At 47.9% G+C, this 19,664-nt stretch overlaps 2 protein-coding genes and 1 non-coding gene across 5 annotated transcripts in view; all 3 read left to right on the forward strand.

Moving 5' to 3' along the window:
- Positions 1-7,910: 7,910 nt before the first annotated feature.
- On the forward strand, positions 7,911-19,624 carry CWF19L1 (CWF19 like cell cycle control factor 1). 2 transcript variants are annotated; one of them, XM_067000645.1, is made up of 13 exons: positions 7,911-8,057; positions 8,160-8,244; positions 8,675-8,753; positions 10,447-10,548; positions 11,314-11,528; positions 14,304-14,422; positions 15,150-15,234; positions 15,788-15,928; positions 16,383-16,494; positions 17,535-17,614; positions 18,542-18,751; positions 18,855-18,979; positions 19,508-19,624. In XM_067000645.1, the coding sequence occupies exons 1-12, from the start codon at positions 8,038-8,040 to the stop codon at positions 18,885-18,887; spliced, it is 1,281 nt and encodes a 426-aa protein (XP_066856746.1). In that variant the 5' UTR covers positions 7,911-8,037; the 3' UTR covers positions 18,888-18,979; positions 19,508-19,624. The 2 variants fall into 2 exon arrangements, with proteins under 2 accessions (XP_066856746.1, XP_066856747.1); XM_067000646.1 differs by lacking the exons at positions 18,542-18,751; positions 18,855-18,979; positions 19,508-19,624 and adding an exon at positions 17,759-18,526.
- Positions 19,202-19,344, forward strand: LOC125183410 (small nucleolar RNA SNORA12). Its single transcript, XR_007165370.1, has one exon. It is a non-coding gene; the product is annotated as a small nucleolar RNA SNORA12 (small nucleolar RNA).
- The window catches only part of CHUK (component of inhibitor of nuclear factor kappa B kinase complex), an 88,320-nt gene continuing 88,163 nt past the window's right edge, over positions 19,508-19,664 (forward strand). For both annotated transcript variants that reach the window (XM_067000639.1, XM_048069240.2), the window contains exon 1: positions 19,508-19,636. In XM_067000639.1, the coding sequence (XP_066856740.1) occupies positions 19,627-19,636 (10 nt within the window). In that variant the 5' untranslated portion in view covers positions 19,508-19,626. The remainder of the gene's footprint in view (positions 19,637-19,664) is intronic.

Below are 19,664 nucleotides of genomic sequence, written 5' to 3' on the forward strand. Positions count from 1 at the left end.
CGTTTTCCTCCCCCGTCCTCCGCAAATGGCCTGGACCGACAACCGCGCCTGACTTCTCTTCTGGGAGGGAACGTGGGAAGGCGTAGCTTCTTTCACCTGAAACGGGGCTTGGGTGGCCTTCTTTGCCAGTCGTAGCTCTCTTCAAGGCTCCGCGGGTACGGCCGACGCTCTCTAAACAATGACCGGGCTTCTTCCTCCACCATCCGTGGGGAAGCAGCGCCCTTGTTTCATTATTAGCGTGATGAGGAGTTCCCAAAGGAGACCTAGACCAACCCCCCCCCCCGCACCCCAGACGTCTTGCGGTATGGTGGCTAATGTCCTCAGGAGCCCCGTTGTCTTCTACTCAGACCTGTCCCCCGCTGAAAGAAGTGGGAGAGAGGAGTTTACCTGACAAGACCAGGGCGCTTGGGAGGGGGAGGAGACCTGTTTGAGAGAGCAAACAAACTGAGGTCCAGATGCTGGCAGAATAAGTTGCCTTCTGCGGGGAACGGCGGCTGATGAGCAAGACCTTCTCAGCGTGATGGCGAGAGGGAGCCTCTTGGTCTGCGGTAGAAAATCTTGCCCTGTCTGAGGCACTAGCAGCAAGGCTAAACTCAACCGATGAGAAACAGTTTGCATCCAGTTCCTCCTACCTTCCTCGGGAGCTGGTGAACCGAGGACTCGCTTTTCCCTAGCAAATTTTCCAGCGCAGCCTTCAAGGCAGAGCAGAACCCTTGTTGTAGGCTGCGAAGGAAACAGCCTTGCGGTCTGGAGATGTACCCTTGGAAATGGAGCAAGCGGAGGCTGGAGAGTGCCTCCACCGGGCACGCTGGGGAGAGGCGAGACAGGCTGGACAGGAGCTTGAGTTGCACAGGGGGAGCCTCCCCCTCTGTGATCACCCTTAAGCTACCAACAGCTACCCACCGCATGCCCACCCAAACACCCACAAACACCCCCTCTGGTGCCACTGCAGGGCCTTCAACAATCGGGTCGTGCTACCAGAGTGCCTTGTGCTGCACAACTGCTGCATTGTGCTGCGCTGTGCTGTTCTGCCCAAACACAGCGTGGCGCCGTGGCGGACCCTCTTGCCGGACATAGCTTGCCGGAACGAGGCCCCTTGCCAAGGTCCTGCTCTCCGCTGAGCTCCCAGGTCACGAGAGGAGCTAAGCCGGGAGCTGGGGGGGCCTGAAAGGGTGCGACAGCTCACGCCTTCTGCTCCCTCCCGCCTCCATCTTGCAGGGTCAGCTCCCTCCTCCACCAGACATGTCGTGCTACAGCCCGTGCCTGCCAGGTGCCTCCGGCCCAGCCCCGCTTGCAAACAGCTGCAACGAGCCGTGTGTCCTCCGGTGTGCTGACTCCAGCGTTGCGATCCAGCCCTCGCCAGTCCTGGTGACGCTGCCGGGCCCAATCCTCAGCTCCTTCCCTCAGAGCACAGCCGTGGGATCCACAGCATCGGCTGCCGTGGGGAGCTCGCTCAGCGCTAGCAGCGTGCCCATCAGTGCCGGGGGCTCCCTGGGCCTGGGGGGCTTTGGGTGGTCAGGGCTGGGCCGTGGGCTCTGCGGACCTCTCGGACGGGGCAATCTCCTCTGCTAAAGCCCGTCCATCACCTGCCTGTGGACGAGCACCACAAGCTTCCAAGGGAGCCCTGGAGCCAGCCCTGAGAGCACGGCAGTGGTCTGCAGAGGAGCCAAGCTTCCGCCTCTGTGCCTGGAGGCGGGTGCCTGTGCCAGCCTCCTACTTCTCCTCATCAGCCTGCCCTCTTTCCCACCTTTACTCTCCTTTGCCTTGAAGGGCAATTGGAAAAGAAGCACCCCGGGCATGGGGGTGTGCCTTCAGACGGGAACACTTCTCTGAGCTTTCTGCATCATGGCGAATGCATTTCTTGGTCTTGCGGTGGTCTTCTTCTTTGCCTTTTTCCCATTAAAAGACTCTGTAGATTAGAGTTGGTGAACTGTCCACTTGCCTTGTCGTCCCTCCCGGCTGAGCTTCCCGGGCAGACAAGGTGGTGTAAGGGGCACGGGGAGCATCCATGCCCAAAGCCTGCTCCGAGCATTAGGGCAGTTCTCGGAGCTTTGCCAAACATCCAAAGTGCATTGCCTGAGCTCTCATCTTTTGCATGTTCCTTTGATTTTCTCATTAAAGACATTCAGCATCACCTTTGGAGTCTTGTTTCATTCTCCCCTCTTCGCACAGCCCGGGCAGCTGAGTAGGCAAAAGAGTTCCTTCCTTTACAAAACCCCGTTTTGTAAACGCAGTTTGCGGGCTTGGAAAGAGCCTTGTCTTTCATCCTTTGCACTGGACGTAAGGTCATTTGTGGGCTGAGATCTTTTGGCTGCAAAATGTCCATGAGCAGGCTCTGATCTCTAGGATAGCACACGTTGTACAGACAGCTGGGGTTTCTAAGGCCCTGGAACTGTATCTGTGCCAAAGTGGCTATCCCATACCCACCTTTCTGTTATCATGCCTGCATGACCCAGGGGGCTGGAATCAGTCTGTCATGATGGTACCAGTCCCAAGTACACAGCCCTTCTAGGAGTTGTCTGTGGTAGTGCAAGAGAGCCCCACCCCTCCAGCTTTCTCCATGAAGCCTGGCCTCTGCACCATTTTGCCCTTCTCAGTGTCTGGCCTTCAAGGCACAGAGAGTCTCAGCTTAGGAGAGCACTTAAGGAGCAGCAGCAGCAGAAGCAGCAAAAGCAGAAGCAGGAGCATCCACATTAGGAAGATAGGAGTAGCAGGCACAGTAAGTGCAGCAGCAGGAGCAGTAAGTGGAAGAGTACCAGCTACAGCAGGAGGATCATGATCAGCAGGATCAGCAGGAGCATGGGCTGGAGAAGGATCAGCAAGAACAACAGGGTTAGAAGCAGCTATTACAGACATTGCAACTGGCTGATGAGGTCGATGAGTGGTGAAGGTGATGCACTGCTAATCAATTCATCGTACTCTCCGTGCATGGGTTCAAATCCCAACCTCATTGCAAGCCCAGCCAAGGTTGTTTCTCATCTGTAGCACTTGGCTTCTTTTCAGCCTCTCAGTGAGGCAACATGATCTTTGAGAGCAAGCCCAGTTGCAACTCAGAAGACCAAGGATCCTGACAGGCGTCATGCCTGTTTCTTCTCAACAGTTTCAGAAGATCCTGGCCACAGATGTGTGTTGTTTACTGACATCCTTCTGGTTCTGGGGAGAGTGAATAACCCTCAGGAAAAACTTTATCACCTCTGAGGGCTTGCTACAAAGGACCTGAGGCCAATCCTGAGAAGCAGAAGTCTGCAGGCCTTAGCAGAAGGTCAGAGCGCAGATATGCCTCCACCAAGTCAATCACACACAGAAAGGAGGACTCAGAGCTGGAGAGAAATCCTGTTGTATGTAGGGATGGGGGCTCCCAGGCCTCTCCTGTAGATCATAGAGTCATTAAGGCTGGAAAAGGTGTCCAAGACCTGGACCAAAGATGTGGTCCAACCTATACCACCAATATCACTCACTAAACCATGTCCCTAAATACCATGTCCAACCTTTCCTTAGACACCCTCAGGGATGGTTACTCCACCACCTCCCTGGGCAACCTATTCCAATGCCTAATCACTCTCTCTGAGAAGAAATGTCTCCTCATTTCCAACCTGAACCTCCCCTGGCGTAACTTGAGGCCATTCCCTCTAGTCCTATCACTAGTTATCTGTGAGAAGAGGCCGACCCCCAGCTCCCCACAGCTTCCTTTCAGGTAGCTGGAGAGAGCAATGAGGTCTCCCCTGAGCCTCCTCTTCTCCAGACTAAACAACCCCAGTGCCCTCAGCCGCTCCTCACAGGACTTGTGTGCCAGGCCCTTCACCAGCTTCGTAGCCCTTCTCTGGACACGCTCCAGGGCCTCGATGGCCTTCTTGTAGTGAGGGGCCCAAAGCTGAACACAGTACTCGAGGTGCGGCCTCACCAGAGCAGAGTACAGGAGGACGATCACCTCCCTGGTCCTGCTGGCTGCACTAGTCCTGACACAAGCCAGGATGCCGTTGGCCTTCTTGGCCACCTGGGCACACTGCTGGCTCATGTTCAGGCGAGCATCGACCAACACCCCCAGGTCCTTTTCCTCTGCACAGCTTTCCAGCCACCCTGCCCCAAGCCTGTAGTGTTGCATGGGGTTGTTGTGACCGAAGTGCAGGACCCGGCACTTAGCCGTGTTGAACATCATCCCCTTGGCCTCTGCCCATCGACCCATCCTGTCCAGGTCCCTCTGCAGGGCCTTCCTACCCTCTGGCAGACCGACACTTCCCCCCAACTTGGTGTCATCTGCAAACTTACTGAGGGTGCACTCACTCAATTCCCCCATCCAAGTCATCAGTAAAGATATTAAAGAGGAAGGGCCCCAACACCGACCACTGGAGAACACCACTGGTGACCGGTCACGAGCTGGATTTCACTCCATTCACCACCATTCTCTGGGCCTGGCCATCCAGCCAGTTTTTAACCCAGCAAAGAGTGTACTTGTCCAAGCCATGGGCTGCCATCTTCTCCAGAAGACTACTGTGTGAGACCATGTCAAAGGCTTTGCTGAAGTCTAGGTAGATTATGTGAACAGGTTTTCCCTCATTCACAAGGCAGGTTACCTGGTCATAGAAGGAGATGAGGTTGGTCAGAAGGAGATGAGGTTTGTCCAATGTGGCTTTGCAGTGGGTCTCTGTGAAGCTGCTGTGTGCTGATTCACACACATCCCTGCCACACCAGGGGAAGTCAGTGGGGTTGGGACTTCATCCAGTAAGGGAAAGTCAAGCTCTTCCCTTCCAAGAACTGCAGAGTTATGGCTTCACAGGTCTTGCCTCTTATTCTTCTCGTTCTGCTCGGGAAGTGGAGAATGCAAGAGAAAGGAGGACCTTGAGGCTTTGGAGAGTGACAAAAGAGGCTGCTGAGTGCTTCCCTGAAAGTCAGACAGAACCAAATGCATTATATTTTTTAAGCTCCTTCAAGCACAGAGACCCCTTAGTCCAACCTACCTATTCATGCAGGGTCAGCTTGAGCTGGTGTTCAATACACAGTCCACAGAGTTTGGAGTATCTCAGATTTGTATACACAACTTCTCTGAGCAATCTGTTGTAGTGTCTGACCAGTCTCACAGTAAGAAAGTGTTTTCTTGTATTGACATGGAATTTCATGTGCCTAAATCACTTGCCGTGGTGATCAACTCTTGTGTCTGAACGATCTGCAGCAGAGTGAAGGTTCACACTGTACAGGATGTTTTCCTCTACCAAGGAAAGCCTAGGGTGACAGAACCACTGACAGCTGGCAGCTCTCAGGAGAGCAGCTGATGGGGCTTGGGCAGTGCCAGGAACAACAGTGGCCAACCCCCACACTTACAAAAGGAAGCCCTAGAGAGCACTCCGACCAGGGAGGACAATTTATGATGCAGTGTGTGTGGAAGGGCACGGGGAGGACACCTCTTTGAAAGAAGGCTATTGTACTGTCAGAGTGGGACACTCAACACACATTTAACCCAAGAACCGGGGACTGCTCAGTGGTGATTTGCTTTGCTCAAGGGCACTCCTCCTACCTGAGCCTTAGGGCAGAATGTGCAGAACTCATCCAAGAGTAAAGCTCCAGCTGGGGGTCTGCACCATCTACACCAGTGCTGGCTGATGCCACCATCCAGATGGAGCTGCTGAAGGTAAAGACTGCAGTGCACACCTCAGAGTGGAGATAGTGACTAGATCTTTCTCCTGTGGCAGGGATAGGCAACAGACCTGCCTGCAAAAACGTGCCCAGGTGGAGGACCTCCTGGATGGCTCAGCTGCAGGAGGCAGTGAGAAGGCTGTGTAATATCAGGGAGACTCAGGAGGACTTAGCTGGTTCCAAGCGTAGTCTGTAATGGACCCATAGCCAAACAAACAGAAACTCCCCTACAAGTACACAGAGAAGGGAGGGAGTCCAATAATGCAGAAGAATGGAAGCTTGCAGTGGCAAGGACCAGCAGGAGGAAGAGGCTTCCCTCACAGCCTGGAGTGCCCTTGCAGAACTGCTTCACTGCTGGCTGGACTGAAGAGGAAGGATCCGTCACATCAGGGGAGACTCGTGCTGACTAAGCCAGCCCAGTCTTCTCCCTCTGTAACAACCAGGGACACCAAGAAAAGGCAATCTTGTGATAGTTGTAGGCGACCCTCCTCTAAGAGGTATGGAGGCATGCATTTGCTGACTTGACCCACTCACAAGACAGGCATGTTACCTATCAGGGGCTCGTATCAGGGATGTCACCATAAGACTTGTACAGCTCATTGACTATTATCCACAGATGTTGTTTCATGTGGGTACCAGATGATAGATGATAGTGGCCAGAGAGGAGAACTGGCCGCTCCAGGGTGTTGTCCCAGGACCAGAGTCCCTAAAGCCAGCCACGAAGACTGCTAGCTACTGAAACCCAGCCCTGGCCATATCCCATCCTGGCTGGCCCACAGAGTCTGCGTGGGCTGAGCCAGGAGAGAGGAGACAATCCCCCAGGAGCTGCAGCCCACGGAGCCTTGGACTCTCTGTGGATGGCAAGAGGAGAGCAGATGGCTGGAGCCCCACAGCTGTGCAGGGTCCTGGAGGTAGCAAGGCTGGGCTTGGTCCTACCACGGCCTGGCACCTCCAACTGCTGCCAGTTGCTGCTCCTGGCCTGCCCTAGGGAAAGGTGGCATGCCAGCCAGAGCCTCTGGGGACAGAACGGAGTGAGCCCTGTTACTTGGGCCCTGTCCTCTAGCCCCTAGCCCCACAGGAGGAGCTGACACATGCTGGGTGCTCTAGGCACAGCAAGGGCATGGGGGCCTCCAGGCCAGCTGGGGCTGAGGGATCCCAGCTGCTGAGTGTGTGTGAGGGCAGTGGCTTCCCTCTCTCCTGGCTGGTATGCTCAAGGTGGTAAGGCACCGGCATTGCTGGCGAACTGCGGGACCTCAAGGTCTTACAAGAAAGTCCCTGCCTGACTGCCTGAGAGCTTGCTCTCAAATGTGGCTGGCTCCCTGCCTTTGAAAAGTTCTATTTTGCACCAGCCCAGACTATGTTTGCCCTTTGAAAGGCAGGAGTGAAGGGGCACCTCTAGCACTGCTAAGATGTTTTGCATTTGTCACTTAACCCAGTGCTGGTAACACAGCAGCGTTCAGTGTGCCCTGCCATCAGGCAGGACCCCCTGACACAGTGAAAACTAAATAACCAAAGTTATTAAGCAGGTATTCTTTATTATGGCGCTAGGTGTGGGGGGGATCGCTGCACCTAACACACACACACACCAAGGGTTACTGGCAGTGTGCTTATTTTAGTGGGCTAAATACATATTCATTTTATTTCCCATAAGTGTCTTGCATATTCATCAGGTCTCTGAAGAATCATTAACATAGGTTCCCGCCCCTATTCGCGTGGATACTGGAGTCCTTGGGTGATCATCCGGCGTTCTCTGGTGGTCTTTTGATGAAGTCCAGAAGTCTTCCTCACTGCTGAACTTCTGACATTTCCTTTCTCTGACAGAATTCATCAGTCAAGACAGTTATTGCCGGTTCCGTTATCTATGCATACAGTCGTATTTTACTCGCGTATATTTGGGGTCATTAACATACAATTGTGCTAGCTAAGACCTACGGAATCAACATCCTTTATCTTGTTCCCTGTCTCACCCCAGGCCCTTTTCTACAGATCTGCCTTCCAACTAGTCGCCTCCAGCACATCCTAGTGCGTGGGACTGCTCCTCCCCAGGGGCAGAGCTTTGCGTTTCCCTTAACTGAACCCCACGAGGTTTCTCTCAGGCTGGTGAGGTTCCACAGGTTGTCAACGCACCACCGATTTCGTGTCACTTGCGGCTGTGCTAAGGCTGCAGGCAGCCCCCAAGCTGCAGAAGGCCTTCACCAGGCTGGTGAAGAACATTTCCCCTTCCTAAATCCACGCAAGCACCTCCTGCTGCCTCTCTGGCGAGCCCCGGAGCCCGCTGCGGGGGACCGGGACCGGCACCGCCCCGCGCCGCGGACGAGCCCGGCCGCCTCTGTTCCTCCCGCTTGGTGGCGACAGCGGGGCGCTTTGGGCGGCGCGGCCGGAAGGGCGGCCGGGCCGAGCGGTCTCGAGATGGCGGCGCCGCTGCGTGTGTGAGCGGAGCGGGCTCGGGGCGGGGGCAGCCGCGGGCGAGGAGGCGGCCGAGGCGCGGCGGGGTCGCGCCGCGGCAGCCGCTGAGGTGCTGTCTCCCGCAGGCTGGCGTGCGGCGACGCGGAGGGGCGGCTGGAGGCGCTCTTCGGGCGGGTCCGGGCCATCCAGGACAAGAGCGGCCGCTTCGACGTAAGGCTGCGGCGGGGCGGGGGGAGCGGTGCCGGGGCGCGTCGCCCCGCTCGGCTCCCTCCGTGGGCGCGGGGCGGAGGCTGTCCCGGAGGCGGCTGGCCGTCCCCCCACGGCCTGTGCCGTGCCCGTGGGCGAGGGGGCCGGCGGCGGGGTCTTCGCGGGCCGGCGGCCTTGCTGGCCATGTGCCGAGGTGCTGGGGGAGCAGAAGGCTGCAGGCAGGGCATGCGGGAGAGCAACTCTTCCTTTTTTAGGTTTAAATGCAGTAAAGTCTCCCTTATGCCTTTAGTTCTTGGCATCAAAGAGCAGAGAGGTGCTTCCTTGCTAAATGAAATAGCATTGAAGAGATGCGTGTCGTGGTGTGGTGAAACATCTTCCTGAGTGTACCTTGCTGTGGTTCTGTAGCAACTCTCACTTTGTGCGATGTTTTTAGATGCTTTTGTGTGTTGGGAATTTCTTTGGCTCTACTTCAGACACTGAATGGACAGAGTATCGCACAGGGGCCAAGAAAGGTAAGGAAGAAGTTGTTCTGGATGGCATATGCATTAATGTGCTGGGGATTGTCCTATTTAGCAACCCACTTACCTGCTTCATTGTGACAGGTGTTTGAATTCAGTTGTACAGGTTGCAATGTTGGAGTAGTTAAACGTAGCTAAAGTAGGAAAATGCTATGCAGGAGGGAAAGATGGGTTTATTTTAAAATCAAACCCATTCCGCTACCAGTCCTGTGCTCAGAAGTATGAGGATGTATGTCTCCAAGTGGTTCTTCCATGGCTTGGGCATCAAAGGTGGTTTTCCACCAGCGGGTATGAAAAATGCTGCGTGGGCTTCTCCTCTGCCTCTTTCCACGTGCCTCTTACAAGGGAGGTGCTCTCTCACGATGCATTTTCATGAGTATTTGTTCCTCTTTCCTTTTCAGCATTGCTCTGGCTCTTAACTCTGGCACAAGGAGAGCCAGAAGGGAGCTGGGGTTCTGGCTTTCCTGTTCATCTCTGCTTCTGTGTCGCTCCCCAGAGTTACACTCTGGCTTGTGTGAGCTGTCTGGACAACAGTTGTCCTGTATGCAGCTCGTAGATGAGGGCTTAGCACAGGGAGGCTAATCAGTTTCTCGTATCATTTGGTGATGGGAGCTGGAACTTCAAGCACAAGTCTAGCAAGAGCTGTGGCAGAGTTGCTATATTGCTGCAGCTCTCTGCTCCAAAGTAGGAAGCTATCGCTGGATTTCATTCAGGGAAGAGCTTAGTATGGCCTGACCATGTGAGGTGTTGACAGGCTTACTGCCATGCTGGTCTGGCAGGAAATCTACAGGAGGTGTCTCTGACACCAGCCATTGCTTTTTCCAACTTTTAGTAGCCTGAGGAAATTGATTTATCCAAACAGCATAAGTACAATCTTTACTGATCACTTAGTTGTAGAAAACTTAAAACTGGTACTTCACATTGTTTTTATTTTTAACATATATCCACTAGTTCTGGCCTTGCAAGGGGTATGGTTTGTGTGCATGTTGAGAGGGAATCATAGAATGGTTTAAGGTTGGAAGGGACCTTAAAGATCATCTAATTCCAACCCCCTGCCATGCACAGGGACACCTTCCACCAGCCCAGGCTGCTCAAAGCCCCATCCAGTCTGGCCTTGAGCACTTCCAGGGATGGGGCATCCTGTTCCAGTGCCTCACCACCCTCAGAGTAAAGAATTTCTTCCTTATATCATGTAACAGGTTCTTCTGCCAAGTGAATCAAAACTATGATGTTCTTGACCTTTTCCCCTAAGAAAAATGGCAGTGGTTTGCAGGTTTTCAATAGCCATAGGAATTTAGATCAGCTTAAAGTGAATCACCAGGTGTCCCTGTGTTGTAGTATTTACTTAGCGTCACCCTAGGCAAGATGTGTGTTCTTAGAGCTGTGGATCACATAGGAGCAGATGATGCTCGTACATAGAACATCATATGCAGATGGCAGAGCTAGTTGTAGTTAAACCAGAGGTTGCTCTCAGCTGGTGAGATAAGCATTTTTTTGAAGCAGCAGGCTTGGGGGCCTTACTTTGAAGGAAGTTTACTTACTTGTTCTGGGCTTATTGCTTTTCAGCCCGCTGCGAAGGAGGGGGTGTCTGGATGGTGAATTGATGGCTGTGATTCCTAGTATATGTGGACTGAGCTTCTCTTAATGTGCTTGACTTACACCAGACCAATTGCCTTTTCTCCCTCAGCTCCAATTCAAACCTTTGTGCTTGGCGCTAATGACCAAGAGACTGTGCGCTATTTTCCAGACGTCAGTGGCTGCGAATTAGCTGAGAACATCACCTATTTAGGTAACATAGTTGAGTGATGATGCTTTCATGAAAGTTTTGTGATTTTCTGCTTTTTCTTTTCTCTTCCATTCTCTTTTCTGGAAATTTTAAGATGGTGTTTTTTATTCTGACACTCAGACAGGAGTTGAACTTCACATTGAAAGGCTGATATTATCTGCCCTGTAAAATGGGAAAAAGCAGTTTTTTATTGTTTTCTAACACTCTCTGAACTTCGCTAACCAAAATAAAGAGTGGTTTAGAGTCTTGTGTGAGAACAATTTATTCCTGTCCCGTGTCCATCTCTGTGTGGTGAAGGTTTCGTACATGAAGCATGATTTTGTTGTGTTGTAAGACTGTATTGGAGTAGCAGAGGTAAGTATCATCTTTAAAGGTAATGAAGCTGTAGCAAAATGAAAAGCTGATTTCTTTCTAGAATGCTGCCTGACAAAATAGTAACAAATGAAGGCACTTGCAGTTGGCTTTTTTTATTCAGTCTTTATACCAAGCTTTCGATATCTATTGATTTTTGGGAGGTAAGGTAGCAGTGAGGAAAGAAAAACTGGGAGTTGTCTAAATGTCTTCTTCACTGTCATCGGGGTTTGTTGCACTCTTTGTTTGTTGCCATTTCACTACAGCATGTTTATGAACACAGAAAATGATCTATCCATAAGTAAAGTTTCAGTCAAAGTAAGGCAGGACTGCTAAATTTGGTCCTCTGTTTACAACACAAATGAGATTCAAACACTGCAAGTAATCTCTTAAGTGCTTGCCTGTGTGTTCATGCAGGCCGTCGAGGTGTTTTCAGCAGTACCTCTGGACTGCAGATTGCATACCTGAGTGGCACTGAGTCCCAGGATGAGCCAGCTCCTGCCTACAGCTTTAGCTCAAAGGATGTGACAGAATTAAAAACATCTTTGTTATCAACCCCAAACTTCAAGGGTGTGGATATATTGCTGACGTCTCCATGGCCCAGAGATGTGGGGAATTTTGCCAACAGTCCGGTAAGTCTTGTGTTTTTTGGTGGAATGAGTTTCCAGATAAATTTAACAAATGACTGCCTTTCTGCTTGTTCTGGCTGTTAGCAGAAGGACCCTTCTCTTTGCTGGAATTTACGTAGGTAAGGGCTTTGGGGGATAATTGCCTAAAAGAGCTTTCTTTCCATGGAGATTACTAGCATTTGTGTAGAAAAGTTGGGGTCCAGTAAGTAAAGCTTACAGCAAGGTGCTGTGCTGAGACTGTGAGGCTGTACCTCCTGGCAATGCTGCTCCCTCGGAATCATTATTTTCTCAGCAAAGTCTTTCTGAGTCCTTCAGACTTGACCCCCCTGGGATCCTGGCTTTGCAGTTGGAAGGCTCAAGTGGAAATGTTTGGTTTGCCTTGGTTGTGCAAAGGCAAAGCCCGTTGCAGGAAAATGACCCCACAAAAAGCCCAGGATTGCAGTTTTCTCCATAGTCTTCTGTAAGCCTTCAGGCTGCCAGGGTGCTAATGCTGTTTCATCAGATATAAAATTCATCCTAATCCTTAGATATCTTTACTGCTGTCTCTGGAGTGAGTAATCCTTGCTCATTCTATAACTAATCATGCTTTACCTTAAACTTAGGTTTCTGGTAATTTTTATTTTTTTTTTAAGGAAACATCACAGTTGTGATAATCATGGAAAGGCTAAGTTATTATTTCCTTGAATTTTGTTTGTGTTTTTTTTTCCTTGTACATATATTATTTTCTTTAATAGTCCCTTCATGGCACTGTTCTGTTCTTGTAGCTCTGCACATTTAATCTAGTCAACATGAGTCTCTTGAACCCCAAAGCAGTGTTCTAAAGCAGGACTTATCAGTGGGTTTAAGTAAAAGCTGCTTGCTCTGTTTTTACAGGTTACTTCAATCCAGCATTGAGAGCTGGCTTAAATGAAGGTGATGGAGGAAACTGCTCTGGTTTGAGAGTCATTTTTTCCCTTCAGTTCTTTAATTGTTAGAGGAAACTTTTGTCAGGCTTACTCTGTACTTTCTCTGTCCTGGTGCCCCTCTTGACAGCTGTCCTTGTCAAACACAGGCTGCCGCTTAAAACTTGCCTCAGATATAGAGAGTATCTCTCGAGCATTTTTCCCTTTGGCACTGCAAAATCCAGACGCTATAGAAATGTTGCTTGTGAAGAACCTGATCCAACCTTCGCCTTTTGTGGATGTTGCTATGAGAGGGCCACAAGTTTTTTTCCAGTATGTCTTTTTCCCTCTCCACCCAGCATTCTTGATACTCCTGAACTTCAGCTTTACCAAAGTAGCTGTCAGTTTTGTCATTTACATCAAAGTTGAATCCCAGTCATTGGGCCATCTCCAAGGGCTTGCTAAAGTTGAGAGTGACATTGGATGTTCTGTCTCTTCTTCAGCAATGAAGTTAAGGACAGATGGGGAGGGGGATTTGTGAAATTTCAGCGTGTTTTATCTTTCTGTGATGGAAAAATCAGAGTAAACAGCTTTCTTTTACTCACAGCTATTGCTCTGCATTCAACTGGATGCAGTTATTGTGGGGCCATGCCGTTAGTCTCTGAACGCTGTGTTCTAACCACCTCCCTTATGACTTGATATCAAGTCATCTTTCTCCACTCTTCAAAACTTTTCAGGTGTTTGTGTTTATTTCCTTAGGTCAGTTGTACTAAATGGTCTGATTCTTCCTCTGTCAGGATTTTGAGGGTGTTGTTTAGTTTGTGTACAACTTACAGTTGTAACTGTTGCTCGGCAGAAATGACTTGCCAGTCATAACTCAGATGATCTGAAACCTCCCTGGAGAGGAATGCTACATATGACAAAAGGACAACTTTTGCTTCCTCTCAGCATCTTCTGACATGCAAAAGGGAGATATGATCCTCCCTGTAAAAGCATAAAAACTGTCTTCCCAGGCCCCTCAAAAGGAAAACATCTACAAAACAATGAAACAAATAAAAAGGCTAACCCCACAAGACTAGGTGGTTGGAGAGAATCAAGATGTAGGGGTGTTCTACATTCAAGAAAAAAATGTCTAGAAATCCACATGGGGATCCTCTGTAGTAGTTCAGCATATTGTTCTGATCTTGGTTTTCTTCAACATTAATTTCTGAAAACGTACTCACTTGGATTAAGAGATGAATATGTTAATATTGCTATTAAAATAGGCATCTTACTGAAATGTGTAGTTCAGGACCTGAAGATTTCTGTAATAAGTCTCTGAGATTCCCTTGTTCTCTACTTCTCGGTAATGAAGTGACTTTTCAGGCTAATAAGGAACAGACAGGGCAAAAATAGCCTTCACCCAAGAAAATAGTTTCAAGTTTGCTCTTTGTTGGTATTTTGGTTTGCTCTGATGTCTTAGGGACAGGAGTGGGATAACATTTTGCTTCCTCAGGAAACTTCAGCATTTTCTTATTTGCTTGACTCGTGGACTATAGCTCTGACATTCTGGGCATGTGCTTAAAACTCATTTTAATGATTTTGATGTGTGTTGGTGTTTGCCAAAACTCATTATATGCTGCACTGGCTTCACAAGACCAAAAGAAGAAAAAAAAAAAAGAACAAATTTGAATTGGTGAAATGAATAGATGCAAACCTTGAGCCCACAGAATGGAATAAATGAGTAGGCTTGGGTTGGAGATAAGAGATGAAGCCATTTTTACTTTCCTGCTACGAGGAATAGCAACAGTTGTAGTTATAACCTCTAAGTTTCCAGCAAGCATTTTGTTATAAAACAATTTCTTTTCACTGTAACCTGACAGAGTTTTTAAAATAAAACTTGTTTTATATTTTGTAGGGAAAAATAGATACCAAGAAATGTGGTTCCACATTAATATCTGATCTAGCTGCAAGTCTCAAACCAAGGTATCACTTTGCTGCATTGGAGAAGGCCTATTATGAAAGACTTCCTTACAGGTTTGTGAGACCCTCTGAAATCACACTTATTTTGTAATGAGAGTTCAATTTTTGAAGAACACAGGAGGAAATCTCTAAAGCAATTTTATGAAGTCACGCTACCCCTTTAAACCTCTCACTTTTTTCAACAACGAGTCAAGATTGTTTCTCAGATATCTCTTATGACCATAATGCCTGCTGCCTCAAAAATTGTGCTATTGTTGATGATGCTGATCCAAGTATATCGCTGTGAATCTGATGCCAATTTAGTCGCCCTGAGTCCTATTTCAAAATCGTTCAGTCTAATTTAGGGGTATATCTCTAAAGTGTATTGTGGAAGAGCTCTCATATGGTTAAGAGTTTGGTGTCTTCAGTTATAACTTCATACACAAAATGTGACTAGTGACATAAAGAAGGTGTCAGAACAACCTACAAATAAAACTAAGGCTGTTTATGTGAATGCTGTGTAATACCCTTGCCACAGCAAAAACGCTTGGAAAATGTAGTTGTTTTCAGTCTAGTGAATTGTCCTCTTGGCTCCATGTTTGGTCTGCAGTGAGATGCCATTTTGGTCTGCATAGCTGTTGGTCATTAGATCCCATGAGTCTTTCTCTTCTCAAACCTTCTCGTTCTCGGTGAAGGCCTTGATGTGTTTGATGTGGTATCTGAGTGCCTTCATGGAGGGCCTGTGGTTTTCTCACTGTCCTTTACATATGTGCCAATACAATCGCATTTTGTTTCCCTACAGAAATCACACAGTGCTACAGGAGACCCCACAGCATGTGAGCAGGTTTATTGCTCTTGCTGATGTTGGCAATACAAGCAAGAAAAAGGTACTGGCACTCTTGAATCTTTCTTCGTTTCTCAAGTACAAATAATAGGGCAGTAACCCCAAATTTGGCTAGTCGGAAGACAGTGTAAATCACTTAAAAGCTCTGCTGAAGTGGAGGTGTCTCACTTGAGTAACATCATTTGCCCATCATGTCAAAAGGGTACCGACTGCAAGATGTATTCTGAGACACCTTTGTTTCTCTCCACCTGGTCAAATGGCATTTAGCTGTGAAGACTGCTACAGAGGAAAATGGTTAGAAAACTGCCATTCCTTCCCCTTCCTCAGCTGCTTTATGTAATTTTCCCTTCCCATGGGCTGCTTTAGGAAAAAAGCAAAGTTCTATGAGAATCCTTACAAATTGCTTAAAATATCTTCTGGGGTGAGATGGGTGTTTTGTTTGTGTTTTTTTTTTTTTTAACCTGTTTCTCTTCTCCCCTTAAGAAAGTTACAGAATATTGGTATAGAGGGACATGTTGGTAGTTTAGAACTGACCTCTTCAGAGCTACTGTCGTAGCAAAAGCTTCTTGCATTTGAGCAGTCTGTTTTCTTTCCAGTATCTCTACGCATTCAGCATTGTTCCGATGAGCTTGATGGATCCTGCAGAGCTAGTGAAACAGCCACAAGATGTCACAGAAAATCCATACCGAAAGTCACGAAAGGAGGCACAGAAGACCAAAGCACTTGTGTGTGCAGAGGTACTGCTGCACTCAGCTGCTCTGGTTTCACTCTGTGCTCAGGTGTTCTTTCTTATATTACTGCTTGATCAAATGATTTCAGACTCCATGTGAGTCTGCTGTGAGTCTAGCCACAAAGAGATAAAGCCATCATTTTAGCACCGGCTGTGAAGTCAAAAGAGATATGAATCATCTGTAGAATTGAGCAATTCTGAATGTTGGACATGAGGCTACGCAGGAAAATGTAGCAATTTGGGGCAGCTCTTCCATAATTCTTTCCCCAGTTGAGGATATGTATCCAGGCTGGCAAAGACTATTGCATGACTGAGAGAGCTGAAGCTGTCCTGATCCAGGATATTGATGTTTTTCTAGATGGCTACGCACTTCTTCAGGAAAACAGCAGATTCTTGTATGCACTGTGACTCTCTGGGATGCAGGTATAATGAATGGGTTTTGATTTTCATTTTCTAAACAGGAAGAACCAGCGTGTCAGTTTTTCTTTGATTTGAACAAACATCAAGGAAAGAAACGTCCCTCAGATGGGAAAGAGAGAGGGAACTCGCAACCTAAGCAAGCTAAAAACCCCTGTAAGTCTGTGGATGCTTTTTTTTTTTTCCCTAAGAGCTTCTTTGAAGGCACTGGGCCATCTCACTCTTCATTTTTCTCAGGCTGTTGGGCTATCTATGATATCACTTTGCTAATGTACTAGGTAATGTAGGTATACAGAGGAATGAGCAATCCCTTGTTTCCTAAAAAACTGGCAATAAACAGATGAAAGAAAAGTCAAAAATACAGTTTAAAAGTTAGTTGAACTGTGAGTCTTGGGCTAATGCCATTTACCCTGTGAACCAGACTGGCCTCTCAACTTGACAGCAGGCAGTTCTGCAGACCAGCTTGTTCTGTGGGACATAGCGTGCCCTTGTGCACGTTCATATAACTTCCAAAATCTTCTGGAGTTTCATGTTGTACAAAGGGAGCCTCAATACACTGTTTTGTTTGGAAATGAACCCTTGTCTTGGACCTTTGGTTACCTCCCGTGGTTCTTGAGAGAGCCCTATCATGTATTGCATTTGCAAAGCTGATTGTTCCTGTACAAAGCTTGTGGAGGAGGGTGTGAATGTAGTGTTTGACCCTAATGAGAGGCCTAGCTTATCAATGCTGACAGTTTATATTAAAGGTCAGATCAAGTATTGCAATTCGGGTGTGAATTCAGATGTTTTGAGTGTGAAGAGTAGGCCAAAACAAGCATGTCTGTTTGACAGCATCTGTCCTTATATCTATACAGTAATTCTAACTCATTTTGATTTGTGTTTAAATTGAGTGGTGCTTTTTTATTAGTGAGCTGTAATCACGAAATTCTTGGACATAGTGCTCTTCCAGTAAATCAGAGCACTCAATGGGAATGGCATTCAGCAAGTTTGTGACTCTGCCACCTGCTGCTCTCTTGCTGGAATTTCCCAGAGGCATCAGTTCTCTGGCCAGATCCTATTTCCCAGGGCTGTGACCTTTTGACGTCTTCAGCACTGCACCAACTGTGAAAGGTGGCTGGAAAATTCAGCTCTGCCAGACCTTGTTCTGACCAATGAGCTTTTATCTAACACTTATTCTTTTTCCTTTCCCAATAAAGCACAGCCCACGGGGCCCTGCTGGTTCTGCCTTGCCAGCCCAGAAGTGGAGAAGCACTTGGTTGTCAGCATTGGCACGCATGTAAGTACCCATAGCAATTTCCAACATGACAGCAGAATCATGCTAATGCGTGGCAATATAAAATACCTGTCTCTAATTTTAAATGTTAAAAAAAGAAGCAAACAAACAATCTGTTTGGAACTGACTCCCTATTTTTGTTTTCAGTTACTTCGCATCCCCCCTACAGAAGACATAGGTATATAGGCAGAAGTCTTTTCAAGTACGAAACGTGGCCCTGTTTTGCTCCATCAGCAGAGCTGAGTTCTAGAGCCTGAAGAGTTTTTGCTGGGGCAATCTTCATGATTTGCTTCAGTTACTAACTGTCAAAACTTTTCCAGTATGAACTTGGTGTAAACTGGGACCTTGCTGACAAGGGGATGCACTGTCTGGTATTATGCCAAAAGTCCCTGCATTGATTGGTTCCAATATTGTCGCATGTAGATTAAGCGGAAGATGAGACAGCTTTTAAGTCAACATTTCAAAGTACGTCTTGGAGACTAATTAAGTCATTGGTACATTTACGTTGCCTCAAGTTGTTGCTACTGTATGGAATAATCCACTTCAAACTGCTAGGACACCTTTGTCCATGTTTTTAGCTTAAATTTTCAAGTGGATTTTCCTGTCATGATGAGAAATTCTAGCAGCAGTGGTAAAGTTCACTCAGCTGTTTTCCTGCAGGCCTTGCATTCTCTGGCATTCAGAAGAGTGTTATTTATTTATTTATAAATTTAGCAGTTCATTTCTCTTTCTCATTCCTCTCGTAATTTATTGATTGCTATTGAACAATCCCTAATAAGTGACATGGGGTAAAAGACTGTACTATTCCTGAGGTAAAACAGCTAGGCTGGGGGATACCTAGAGCGCAGCCAGAGAGCACAAGTAAATTTCCACAGCATACCAGTAAGTGTTGCTTGCAGTGAGTAACTGTTGCATATTGTGTCACTCTAGTGTTATCTTGCGCTGGCCAAGGGTGGCTTACTACCTGATCATGTGTTGATTTTGCCTATTGGGCACTATCAGTCAGTGGTTGACTTGTCTCCAGAGGTGATGGAAGAAGTGACCAAGTACAAATCTGCCCTGAAGGAATTTTTCAGAAGCAAGGGGAAGAGATATGTTTTATTTGAAAGAAACTATAGGAGTCAACATCTGCAGTTACAGGTATGGTTTTAGTGTAACCTTAAGAGAGTATAACCTTGCACTTGAATAAATTGAAAGAGAAAGCTCACCTTCAGCTTTCCCTCTTCATTCTGTGCCTTTCCAGAGTACAGGGAGAAGTCATTCTGCCCACAGATAGAGGCAGAATAAAAATAAAACCAGTGTGATGGTTCTGCCACAGCCCTTAAATTCTTCCTGGTACAGCAGCACAGTGTTGACTGTGTTGAGTGGGTAAGGAATACTTTTCCCTTGGACCTGATTTTAAAAGCCCACAAGGTTTCCAGACAAGTTACGAGACCTTGCTCCTCCTCTGATAAGCTCCCATGGGTACAGAAGCTCTTGATGCTCACAGTTTAACTGGAGTAGACTGAAAATCTAAGGATATATGCAGAACTCTGGTCATTGTCATGCCAACCCTTTGGTTTTATTTTCTTTGTATATCGGTCAGTGGCCTGTTGTGGTGGCTTCTGGATTTGGCAGATCTGTAACTGTATCAGAGCGGCCTTGAACTACCACAGAGATCAGAAAGGAGGGAGGCTGTGCTGAGAACTTTTTCAGACTCTTAGTTTTCAGCTTTTTGTTCACCTCCGACAGAAAATCTCTCATAAGTTTAAGCCTGTACAGGGAGGTGCTCACCGTTCCTGTTTGATGATGTCGATCAGAACTGAGGAGCATACCAGCTCCAATGATGGATTGATTTGCTTTTTGCAAGTCAGTTGTTTCACTCATCTCTTTGGAAATGTTGTCTCCCCTCTCCAGGTAATTCCTGTCCCATTGGACTGTACTTCCGAAGACATTAAAGAGTCCTTTATTACACAGGCACAGGAGCAACAGATTGATCTATTAGAAATCCCAGAGCACTCGGATATCACGCAAGTATGAGACAAGGTTTCACTTCCACTTTACTTCACCTCTG

This window comes from Anser cygnoides, chromosome 7, assembly GCF_040182565.1.
Source record: "Anser cygnoides isolate HZ-2024a breed goose chromosome 7, Taihu_goose_T2T_genome, whole genome shotgun sequence".
NCBI classification, from domain to species: Eukaryota; Metazoa; Chordata; class Aves; order Anseriformes; family Anatidae; genus Anser; species Anser cygnoides.

Coding starts and splice junctions, on each gene's coding strand:
- CWF19L1 (XM_067000645.1), top strand. CDS start 8,038: ATGGCGGCGCCGCTGCGTGT. Junction 15,235..15,787: donor GCAATACAAGCAAGAAAAAG/GTACTGGCACTC, acceptor TTTTCTTTCCAG/TATCTCTACGCATTCAGCAT. Junction 17,615..18,541: donor TTGTCAGCATTGGCACGCAT/GTAAGTACCCAT, acceptor GTGTCACTCTAG/TGTTATCTTGCGCTGGCCAA.